General features: G+C 36.4%; 1 protein-coding gene across 3 annotated transcripts in view; it reads right to left on the bottom strand.

Annotated features, from left to right (window-relative positions):
* Positions 1 to 12451, bottom strand: part of MAP4K3 (mitogen-activated protein kinase kinase kinase kinase 3) — a 198008-nt gene that overhangs the window by 62477 nt on the left and 123080 nt on the right. For all 3 annotated transcript variants that reach the window (XM_036872293.1, XM_036872294.1, XM_036872295.1), the window contains 2 exons: positions 11962 to 12004; positions 10353 to 10425 (listed from right to left, as the gene is read on the bottom strand). In XM_036872293.1, coding sequence (XP_036728188.1) covers positions 10353 to 10425; positions 11962 to 12004 — 116 coding nt within the window. The remainder of the gene's footprint in view (positions 1 to 10352; positions 10426 to 11961; positions 12005 to 12451) is intronic.

The raw sequence follows: 12451 nt of genomic DNA, 5'->3' as shown, positions 1-12451 counted from the left end.
TTTCAAATATAAAACATTTCAAATCCTAAGCAGTAGTTTTGAAAAGAACTACTTGAGATAAACATTTGAACTCTTACATATCAAAAGTGTGAGTTAAACAGGCAGCCTTACAAGTATGTTTGTTTTCCTGGTATGATTTCAGGAAAGTCAAATACGTCAGTAAGTTAACCAAAAAAAAAATCCCTCTAACTTTCTAAATGCTTGGTCTTAAAATGTTTTTAATCTTTATTGATGGCTAGATTTCAGCCAGCTGTGGAAATGCCCCAGTAGAGGATGAAAGTGCACACTGGTGACATATTCTTAACTAGCTGGCCACGGCAGCTGATGTTCTCCCTTCCTCTACAAAAATATGAGTGAAAGATCCCACCCAGTGCACTTGTACTCCTGCCAGTTAAGTTGCATGCTTACCGCAATCAACTGAGTCATCTCTGAACCTGTTTATTTGCTATATTTGTTATTATAAATACATAATCTAATTAAATATTATAAAAACTAATTAATTATGAAGGTAAAAAGAGTAAGCTGTTATGAAAATTAAAGTGTATGCTTTAGAAAAACTTGTTAAAGACAAGTTTCTAAAGACAGAAAAAACAAAAAATCTGGCAAATGAGGTTAAGAAAAGGATAGCTGTAAAAGATTAGGAAGGCTACAGACTGCATAATTCCATCTGTATGACACTGGGGGAAAAGGCAAAACCGTAGAGACAGAAATCAGATCAGGTGTTGCCAGAGGCTAGAGACGGGCCAAAAGAATTTACGAGAAGGGCACAAAAGGAAACTTTCCTGGGTGATGGGAACCTATGTTTTACACGGATTGTGGTGGCATTTTTCACTACCACAGAGTGTCTCAAAGTTCATAGAACTGTACACCTAATAAGGCTAAATTTAAACCTCAATAAACCTGACTGGAAAAGTCACATGCTTTGTATATGACTGCATTTTAGAGAAAACACAAACCAGGAAATGTGGATGATTTACATCTAACTAGTTATCCATGCAAAGAAAAGGCTTTCGCCCTATATCAAATGATTGGCAAAAAAAAAAAAAAAAGTACACTCACATGCCTTAAATTGAAATAATATGTTTAAGGTACATGTGTAGTGTATTAATTTTGAGATTTGCCAATTCCACAGACTTTTTTGATTAACTGAATAACTGCCAACCTTAGTCACAATGAATGAGAGATTCCATTCTATCCTACATCCCTAGAGTTTAGGTGGGAAAGACATGATACTAGAGAGAGTTGAAGAGTCGGAGTGTTCCAAAACATTATTTTGCCTCATTCACAATTTCACATGCTCCCAAGATATTACCTACTCTATCATTAGAAGAATGACATTAGTTTTTAATCTCTGAAGCTTCAGTTGGAGATCAGTTATCATCAACAAACATTTACTAAGCATGTGTAGAGAATCATGCTAGACCCTGGAGATTCAATGAGAGTTCCTCCAGATGTTTAAAATCAAACTGAGGAGACAGAGTACCTAAAAATAATAACAGATAGCTCTTTAAGCTCTTATTCCTCTCAGAAATCAATCCCGAACAATAAGAACAAAAAAGAGAAATATAAACATATCATCTTTGAAAAATCCAGAAGACATATTTGGACTGGAAATGAAATAATAGTAACTGATGTGGCAAATAGGAGGAAGGACAAACCTAAGTGTGTGTAGAGGACAAGACCAACTAGCAAGCCAAGAACCCCAGAAATATGTAAAATTTAATGTACATCAGTTACTACTTTACTGATGACTAGGTTCCAACTAGCTGGTTCTTAGCCCCTAAGAATCCCAGAAAGGCTGACAAATTAGGGTTACAAACTTACAAAAGCAGAGTTAAGACTGAGGTTGAAAACAGGTATATTTATTTGCAAATGTCAAGTCTAAATAATGAATAGTTAGTCCACCAGATTCCTCTTCTCATCTATTAAAGCCCAGCAATTACCCCTTCCCCATTCCTACTGGATGAAGACCAAGAGAAACTGGATGAGGGGCTTCAGACTCAGACATATCAGGAACAAAGGAGAGCAGGGGCTGGGAGCAGTAGAAGTCTGTGTATAACAATGAGTTCCTCAGCTTCCTTCACTTACTCATTTCTGAGACACTAAAAACTGGGTTTACATGCTACATCCCATGCACACACGGCTACGAATCAGCTTTAAGTGCCTTGCTCTTCAATGTAAACCAGAAGAGAAGGGTTACTAGACATTTGAGGGAAGCCTCCATCATGAAAGCATGAGTCTCAAAAGCTTTGGAAATCTTACAGAAAGAAGAACAAAAATGATTTTTAAAAAGTGACAGAAAATTAATGGATTAATCCAAGTGGTCCAAGATATAACTAATGAGTTCCAGAAAGAGAGAGCAGGAAAAAGCATAGCAAAGAAATTATCTAGGAAGTAATGCAAGAATACTTCCCAGAACTGAAAGACATGAATCCTGACTGAAAAGCACAAATGCCAAGTACAATGAATAAAAGTAAAAATGACAAAAGAACAAACAAAAACATTCTGAAGTATACCACCATGGAATACCAAACCATCAAAAAGATTCTAGTAGGGAGGGGTTACATTCAAATATCATGTGTCGACAGTTTCAGCCATTTTTGGAGCCCATCGGCTGCCCAGCCCCCCGCCTCTCCACCAGTGTGTGATGCATTCCTTCCACATCTACCTACATGAAAGCGTCCCTCTGTGATGAGGATGGGGCGGTGGTCCACACATAGTCCAGTGCCAAGAGGGAAAAGTAAGGTGATGTGAGCAGAGCCCTCTTGGCTGTGTGGCTGACAGGGTCTTGCTGCTCCGGCTGGGTGTCAAGCCTAAGCATCTGAGGTGGCAGAGCCAAGTTCAGGACATTGGACCACCAGAGACCTCCCGGTCCCACGTAATATCAATCAGCAAGAGCTCTCAGAGATCTCTGTTTCAATGCTAAGACCCAGCTCCACTCAACGACCCGCAAGCTCCAGTGTTGGACACCCCATGCCAAACAACTAGCAAGACAGGAACACAACCCCACCTACTAGCAGGAAGGCGGCCTAAAATCATAATACGTTAACAGACACCCAAAAACACACCACCAGACGTGGTCCTGCCCACCAGAAAGACAAGATCCGGCCTCATCTGCCAGAACACAGGCACCAGTCCCCTCCACCAGGAAGCCTACACAACCCACTGAACCAACCTTACCCACTGGAAGTAGACACCAAAAACAATGGCAACTACAAACCTGCAGCCTGCGAAATGGAGAACCCAAACACAGTAAGTTAAGCAAAATGAGAAGACAGAGAAATATGCAGCAGATGAAGGAGCAAGGTAAGAACCCACCAGACCAAACAAATGAAGAGGAAATAGGCAGTCTACCTGAAAAAGAATTCAGAATAATGATAGTAAAGATGATCCAAAATCTTGGAAATAGAATGGAGAAAATACAAGAAACATTTAACAAGGACCTAGAAGAACTAAAGAGCAAACAAACAATGATGAACAACACAATAAATGAGATTAAAAATTCTCTAGAAGGAATCAATAGCAGAATAACTGAGGCAGAAGAATGGATAACTGACCTGGAAGATAAAATAGTGGAAATAACTACCACAGAGCAGAATAAAGAAAAAAGAATGAAAAGAATTGAAGACAGTCTCAGAGACCTCTGGGACAACACTGAATGCACAAACATTCGAATTATAGGGGTCCCAGAAGAAGAAGAGAAAAAGAAAGGGACTGAGAAAATATTCGAAGAGATGATAGTTGAAAACTCCCCTAATATGGGAAAGGAAATAGTCAGTCAAGTCCAGAGCGCACAGAGAGTCCATTACAGGATAAATCCAAGGAGAAGCATGCCAAGACACATATTAATCAAACTATCAAAAATTAAATACAAAGAAAAAATATTAAAAGCAGCAAGGGAAAAGCAACAAATAACATACAAGGGAATCCCCATAAGGTTAACAGCTGATCTTTCAGCAGAAACTCTGCAAGCCAGAAGGGAGTGGCAGGACATATTTAAAGTGATGAAGGGGAAAACCTACAACCAAGATTACTCTACCAAGCAAGGATCTCTTTCAGGTTCAATGGAGAAATTAAAACCTTTACAAACAAGCAAAAGTTAAGAGAAGTTAGCACCACCAAACCAGCTTTACAACAAATGCTAAAGGAACTTCTCCAGGCAGGAAACACAAGAGAAGAAAAAGACCTACAAAAACAACCCAAAACTATTAAGAAAATGGTAACAGGAACATATGCATCGATAATTTCCTTAAATGTAAATGGATTAAATGCACCAACCAAAAGACAGACTGGCTGAATGGATACAAAAACAAGACCCATATATATGCTGTCTACAAGAGACTCACCTCAGACCTAGGGACACATACAGACTGAAAGTGAGGGGATGGAAAAAAATATTCCATGCAAATGGAAATCAAAAGAAAGCTGGAGTAGCAGTTCTCATATCACACAAAATAGACTTTAAAATAAAGACTATTACAAGAGACAAAGAAGGACATTCCATAATGATCAAGGGATCAATCCAAGAAGAAGATATAACAATTGTAAATATTTATCCACCCAACAAAGGAGCACCTCAATACATGAGGCAAATGTTAACAGCCAGAAAAGGGGAAATCGACAGTAACACAATCATAGTAGGGGACTTTAACACCCCACTTTCACCATGGACAGATCACCCAAAATAAAAATAAATTAGGAAAACAAGCTTTAAACGACACATTAAACAAGATGGACTTAATTGATATTTATAGGACATTCCATCCAAAAACAACAGAATATACTTTCTTCTCAAGTGCTCATGGAACATTCTCCAGGTAGATCATATCTTGGGTAACAAATCAAGCCTCGGTAAATTTAAGAAAATTGAAATATCAAGTATCTTTTCCGACCACAACGCTATGAGACTAGATAGAAATAGCAGGAAAAAAACTGTAAAAAATACAAACACATGGAGGCTAAACAATATGCTACTAAATAACCAAGAGATCACTGGAAAAAAAAAAAAAGGGAATCAAAAAATACCTAGAAACAAATGACAATGAAAACACGATGACCCAAAACTTAGGAATGCAGCAAAAGCAGTTCTAAGAGGGAAATTTATAGCAATACAATCCTACCTCAAGAAACAAGAAAAATCTCAAATAAACAACCTAACCTTATATCTAAAGCAACTAGAGAAAGAAGAACAAAAAACCCCCAAAGTTAGCAGAAGGAAAGAAATCATAAAGATCAGAATAGAAATAAATGAAATAGAAACAAAGAAAACAATAGCAAAGAACAATAAAAACAAAAGCTGGTTTTTGAGAAGATAAACAAAATTGATAAACCATTAGCCAGACTCATCAAGAAAAAAAGGGAGAAGACTCAAATCAACAGAATTAGAAATGAAAAAGGAGAAGTAACAACAGGCCCTGCAGAAATACAAAGCATCATAAGGGACTACTACAAGCAACTCTATGCCAGTAAAATGGACAACCTGGAAACAATGGACAAATTCTTAGAAAAGCACAACCTTCCAAGACAACCAGGAAGAAACAGAAAATATAAACAGACTAATCACAAGCACTGAAATTGAGACTGTGATTAAAAATCTTCCAACAAACAATAGTCTAGGACCAGGTGGCTTCACAGGCGAATTCTATCAAATATTTAGAGAAGAGCCAATACCTATTCTTCTCAAACTCTTCCAAAGTATAGCAGAGGGGAAGACACCCCCAAACTCATTCTACGAGGCCACCATCACCCTGATACCAAAACCAGACAAAGATATCACAAAAAGGAAAACTACAGGCCAATATCACTGATGAACATAGACGCAAAATCCTCAACAAAATACTAGCAAACAGAATCCAACAACACATAAAAATGATCATATGCCGTGATCAAGTGGGGTTTCTCCATGAATGCAAGGATTCTTCAATATACGCAAATCAATCAATGTGATACACCATATTAACAAATTGAAGGATAAAAACCATATGATCATCTCAATAGATGCAGAAAAAGCTTTTGACAAAATTCAACACCCATTTATGATAAAAACTCTCCAGGAAGTAGACACAGAGGGAACTTACCTCATCATAATAAAGGCCATATATGACAAACCCACAGCCAACATCATTCTCAATGGTGAAAAACTGAAACCATTTCCACTAAGATCAGGAACAAGACAAGGTTGCCCACTCTTACCACTATTATTCAACATAGTTTTAGAAGTTTTAGCCACAGCAATCAGAGAAGAAAAAGAAATAAAAGGAATCCAAATCGGAAAAGAATAAGTAAAACTGTCACTGTGTGCCAGTGACACATAGTCACATATAGAGGCATCTTTCAGATGACATGATACTATACATAGAGAATCCTAAAGATGCTACCAGAAAACTACCAGAGCTAATCCGTGAATTTGGTAAAGTAGCAGGATACACAATTAATACACAGAAATCTCTTGCATTTCTATACACTAATGATGAAAAATCTGAAAGAGAAATTAAGGAAACACTCTCATTTACCACTGCAACAAAAAGAATCGAATACCTAGGAATAAACCTACCTAAGGAGACAAAAGACCTGTATGCAGAAAACTATAAGACACTGATGATAGAAATTAAAGATGATACAAACAGATGGAGAGATACACCATGTTCTTGGATTGGAAGAATCAACACTGTGAAAATGACTATACTACCCAAAGCAATCTACAGATTCAATGCAATACCTGTCAAACTACCAAAGGCATTTTTCACAGAACTAGAACAAAAAATTTCACAATTTGTATGGAAACACAAAAGACCCCGAAGAGCCAAAGCAATCTTGACAAAGAAAAATGGAGCTGGAGCAATCAGGCTCCCTGACTTCAGACTATACTACAAAGCTACAGTAATCAAGACAGTATGGTACTGGCACAAAAACAGAAATATAGATCAATGGAACAGGATAGAAAGTCCAGAGATAAACCCATGCACCTATGGTCAACTAATCTTTGACACAGGAGGCAAGGGTATACAGTGGAGAAGAGATGGTGGTGCTGGGAAAACTGGACAGCTACATGTAAAAGAATGATATTAGAACACTCCCTAACACAAAAATAAACTCAAAATGGATTAAAGACCTAAATGTAAGACCGGACACTATAAAACTCTTAGAGGAAAACATAGGCAGAAAGCTCTATGATATAAATTACAGCAAGATCCTTTCTGACCCACCTCCTAGAGAAATGGAAATAAAAACAAAAATAAACAAACAGAACCTAATGAAACTTAAAAGCTTTTGCACAGCAAAGGAAACCATAAACAAGACGAAAAGACAACCATCAGAATGGGAGAAAATATTTGCAAACGAAGCAACTGACAAAGGATTAATCTCCAAGATTTACAAGCAGCTCATGCAGCTCAATAACAAAAAAACGAACAACCCAATCCAAAAATGAGCAGAAGACCTAAATAGACATTTCTCCAAAGAAGACATACAGATTGCCAACAAACACATGAAAGGATGCTCAACATCACTAATCATTAGAGAAATGGAAATCAAAACTACATGAGGTATCACCTCACACTGGTCAGAATGGCCATCATCAAAAAATCTACAAACAATAAATGCTGGAGAGGGTGTGGAGAAAAGGGAACCCTCCTGCACTGTTGTTGGAACGTAAATTGATACAGCCACTGATATGGAGAACAGTATGGAGGTTCCTTAAAAAATTAAAAATAGAACTACCACACGACCCAGCAATCCCACTACTGGGCATATACCCTGAGAAAACCATAATTCAAAAAGAGACATGTACCACAATGTTCACTGCAGCACTATTTACAATAGCCAGGACATGGAAGCAACCTAAGTGTCCATCGACAGATGAATGGATAAAGAAGATGTGGCACATATATACAATGGAATATTACTCAGCCATAAAAACAAACAAAATTGAACTATTTGTAGTGAGGTGGATGGACCCAGAGTCTGTCATACAGAGTGAAGTAAGTCAGAAAGAGAAAAACAAATACCGTATGCTAACACATATATATGGAATCTAAAAAAAAAAAAATGGTTCTGACGAACCTAGGGGCAGGATAGGAATAAAGACGCAGATGTAGAGAATGGACTTGAGGACAAGGGGAGGGGGAAGGGTAAGCTGGGACGAAGTGAGAGAGTACCACTGACATGTATACAGTACCAAATGTAAAACTGATAGCTAGTGGGAAGCAGCCGCATAGCACAGGAAGATCAGCTCAGTGCTTTGTGACCACCTACAGGGGTGGGAGGGAGACGCAAGAGGGAGGAGATATGGGGATACATGTATACATATAGCTGATGCACTTTGTTATATAGCAGAACCTAACACAACACTGTAAAGCGATTATACTCCAATAAAGATGTTAAAAAAAAAATCATGTGTCATAATGGCATCACAGTTCCCATCAACATCAGAGAAAAGACACTATAGCAATGCTTCAAAAATTCCAACCTAGAATGCCATATTCATCCAAATTATCAATCATGTGTGTGTGAGGCTAGACATGCAGAGTCTCAAAAATTTTTACCCCTCAAATTTCTCAGGAAGTTATCAAAACATGAGAGAGGGAGAAATTTATGAAGGAGGAAGAAGACCTGGATTCCAGGAAATGAATTCCCAAGGCGAAGCTATGGAAAAAACCTAGAAAATAAACATTTCAGATTGGAATAGGAGGGAGGAGGACCCCAGGAAGACTTAACTTTAATAAAAACAAAACAAAACAAATTAAAACAAAGCAAAAAAAACCTCCCCAAATCAGGACTATTTATGGCTTGGAAAATTATATAGAGGCATCTTTCAGACTGCAGAATATGGGGAGGTATGGAAGTCTTGGCCAGGGATTAAAAATACAAACTAAGCAAATAAAAAATGAAGAAATTATTAGATATAAGAAAAAATTTTAAAGACAGTAAGTGTAATAGTAGTATAATAATTGACTCAGCAAGTACATTGAAAGGATAAGAAGACTGAATGATGAATGAAGAGAACTATTAATAAAATCTTCACCTATTGTAACACAAAGCCTATAAATAATAATTGATAAGGCTACAGATGGCAGAAGACACAACTAGAAGAATTTATCAGTCTCTTTAACACTGTTTGATTTTTAAAGTATGTACCTGTTTGATAAAAAGACAAATATTAAAAATGGTATATATCATATCTTAAATATGAAAAGAAGTCCTCCAGATTAGTGCTGTCCCACTGCTGAGGAGGCAGACCAGGAGGGCATCGGGGGAGGAATGGTAGCACTTAAGCTGAAGGAATGTTAAGATTTCCAGAGTGCCGTTACTTCAAGGGAATCATGTGAGCAAAAAAGCTCTATACCTATCCACCACTATATGCACAATGACTAACAGCGTATCTGGCACATAGTAAGTGGTAAAAATATTTATTGAACAAATAAATGAATGAGTAAGATAGTTTGTATAGAATGATCAAAGAACACCCAGCAGACAAACATGGCTAGAGAGGAAGGTCTGTGTAGGCAACTAGTAGACCTTAAAGTTAATGAGGCAGGGACTTCCCTGGTGGTGCACTGGTTAAGAATCCGCCTGGCAATGCAGGGGACACGGGTTCGATCCCTAGTCTGGGAGGATCCCACATGACGTGAAGCAACTAAGCCCGTGAGCCACAACTACTGAGCCTGCGGCGCTCAAAAGCCCGCAGGCCACAACTACTGAAGCCTGGGCCTAGAGCCTGTGCTCTGCAACAAGAGAAGCCACCGCAATGAGAAGCCCATGGACCACAACAAAGAGTAGCCCCTGCTCACAGAAACTAGAGAAAGCCCGTGCGCAGCAATGAAGACCGAACACAGCCAAAAATAAATAAATAAAATAAATTAATTTAAAAAAAAAAAGTTAATGAGGCAGATAGAGGCCAGACACCGGAAGATTCCAAATGCCAAGAAATATGTACTTGATCTTGTGTGCAACCAAGATATGTCAAAAAGTTTTGAGCTAGGGAATACTGTGAATAAAACAATGTTGGAAAATTCATCAGAATACGGACTGATCTGTGAAAATACACGTAATATATGTAGGACCAAGAGGTGGGGTTTTTCTGGGCAAAACTGGAACTATATCAAGGTTTCTAAAAGTATATCAACCTTTAAAGCCCTTTCCACATAATGAAAAATAGTATGGTAGAATATTCTATGGCTATGTATTGTAATTCATCCAAAAGTATACATGCCTAAATTACTTAGCCTGTTGCTGACCTCCTTAATCTGTTTTAGTCCTAATAATTTTGACCATTCAGTCTATTTTTTAATAAACACTGCATACAATAATGACAGAAAAACAAAAAGTTAAATTATCAATTAAAATACAATTACCAATATGGTGTACCAATGAAAGACTTCCGTTTGGCAATTGTAGCTGTTATCTGAGCAGACACTCCAAAATCAGCTATTAAAAAAAGAGATACGTTTAGAAAATAAAATAAAGTAAAATTATTTAAAAGTAACATGAGAAATTTTTAATAATTATTTCAATTAAATTAATTTCACAGAAATGAGATATTCTCAAACATCACATTAAGATTTGTAACTCTAATGGACTAGCATTAAAATATCACAAAATAGTGTGTATGACAGCCAAATGGGTTCCCATACATCCCCACACGGATCAAATGACAACGAAAGTCAAGATCAAATAATTTTGATGAGGAAGAGACAACTGAGAGAATCTAACCTGCCAGATTTAATGTTATCATTTCTAATTCCCAGGACCTGAAATTCAAGGAAAATCACTGGGAGGGACCTTAAGTAGGAATACATTCCATTCACTTCCTGCCATACACACAACAACTGACATTAAAAAAAACAAAATCTCTACTGGTAAATCTATCTACCGTGAAAAGACAAACAGAATATTCCCAAAAATCTTACTGTAGCAATATATTCTAATACCAATAACAATCACTATCAAGAAATTTATTTTTATGTCAGTTTAGTTTTATGTTGCTATTTTTTAAGTATATTGAGTTCTAATATTTTCTAGTTTTTTAATGATGATTTCTAAATCTTTATAAACTAAGACATATTATATATAGGATGTCTTTGAGTAAAGCACATAATATTGACACAAATTTTAAACTGCAGATGGAAACTGTTCACTAAGCCATCAATAGTTAGATAACTGCTTTTCTCATATTTAGAGGTGGCTTAGGAAAATTTTATTATATGTAAATTATGATACTTTTAAATCTGATTAGTCCCTATTATAGGCTATAGGTCAAAATAGTTTAATCATATTTTTAGAAGATAAATATTTCCTTGAATTTTGATTTTATAGTGATATGTAGTTCAAAATAATTGTTTCATATTTGTTATTAAATACTTCATTTAATACCTAACAGACATAACTTTGTTTATAAAGTTACTATATTGTACATGTTTCCTGTCTTAAACTTTCAAATTAAGTTATTATGTAGGTATTGAACTGTTTTAATAACTTGACAATCAAAAGTTACAAAATAAAAGTTACAGTTTCAAACAAAGCACCATTCAGCATCTAAATTACATTCTTATATAACTAATACAATGTTTTATTTTAAAAGCTTGTGTAAGCAGGTAGGAGTTTTTGCATTATTGAGTTTTTGGCTTTTGTTTGCCTTATTTTTTGGTCACAAGGTAATCTCGTACAGATTTCTTACTAGAAGTCCCACTCCTAGGGTTAGAGGTGAAAGAATTTTTAAGGGATATTATTTCACTATATCTTTATAATGAATCTGTCCCATGTGAAGGATAGACTTTATCCTCACTTAAGAGAAGAAGAAACAGATACAGAGAGATTACATATGTCATGTCCTGCAATGAGATTTCCACCTAAAGATACATAGATGCTGCTGAGGGAGGGGAAACCTAGTCCTAGAGAGGAAAACATAAACTTACTATGTTTTGGAATAAATTTGTGCAAGTGACGAAATTCAAATTTACTTACCTAATTTCACATGACCATTATCCGTTAACAGAATGTTAGCTCCCTTCAAAGTGAGAACATTTTAGTTAAAGTAGGAAACATTTTATCAGAAAGCACATATAAAAGATTAAACATATATATTTAAAATAATCACAAGTGGCAGGCTTAAACCTAGAAATACTGACGATTTATAGTAGGCCCAATTAAAATGTTAAACCATTACATTCATAGGAAAACTTACTGTCTACTTTTTAGGCAATTTGACTATCCTTACAAAATGTTCTGCCTTGCAAAAAGCTGCTATTAAAATAATATGAATGTTATTATGAACGTGACATATTAGTTTTAATCTGAATGCTATTTTCTTACTGATCAAGCGCTGTCACTATACTAAACTGTTACCTTACAATGGCATTATTCAGTTCCTTGAATTACATGTTAAACTTCATTGCCATTTCCTGTCCCAAACCACCAAAACACATCTCCCTTTCTAGGTACTCAACATCAGTTG

The sequence above is a fragment of the Balaenoptera musculus genome, chromosome 13 (genome assembly GCF_009873245.2).
Source record: "Balaenoptera musculus isolate JJ_BM4_2016_0621 chromosome 13, mBalMus1.pri.v3, whole genome shotgun sequence".
NCBI classification, from domain to species: Eukaryota; Metazoa; Chordata; class Mammalia; order Artiodactyla; family Balaenopteridae; genus Balaenoptera; species Balaenoptera musculus.
The sequence above is the reverse complement of the archived record's forward strand: the minus strand, read 5'-3'. Positions and strand labels throughout refer to the sequence as shown.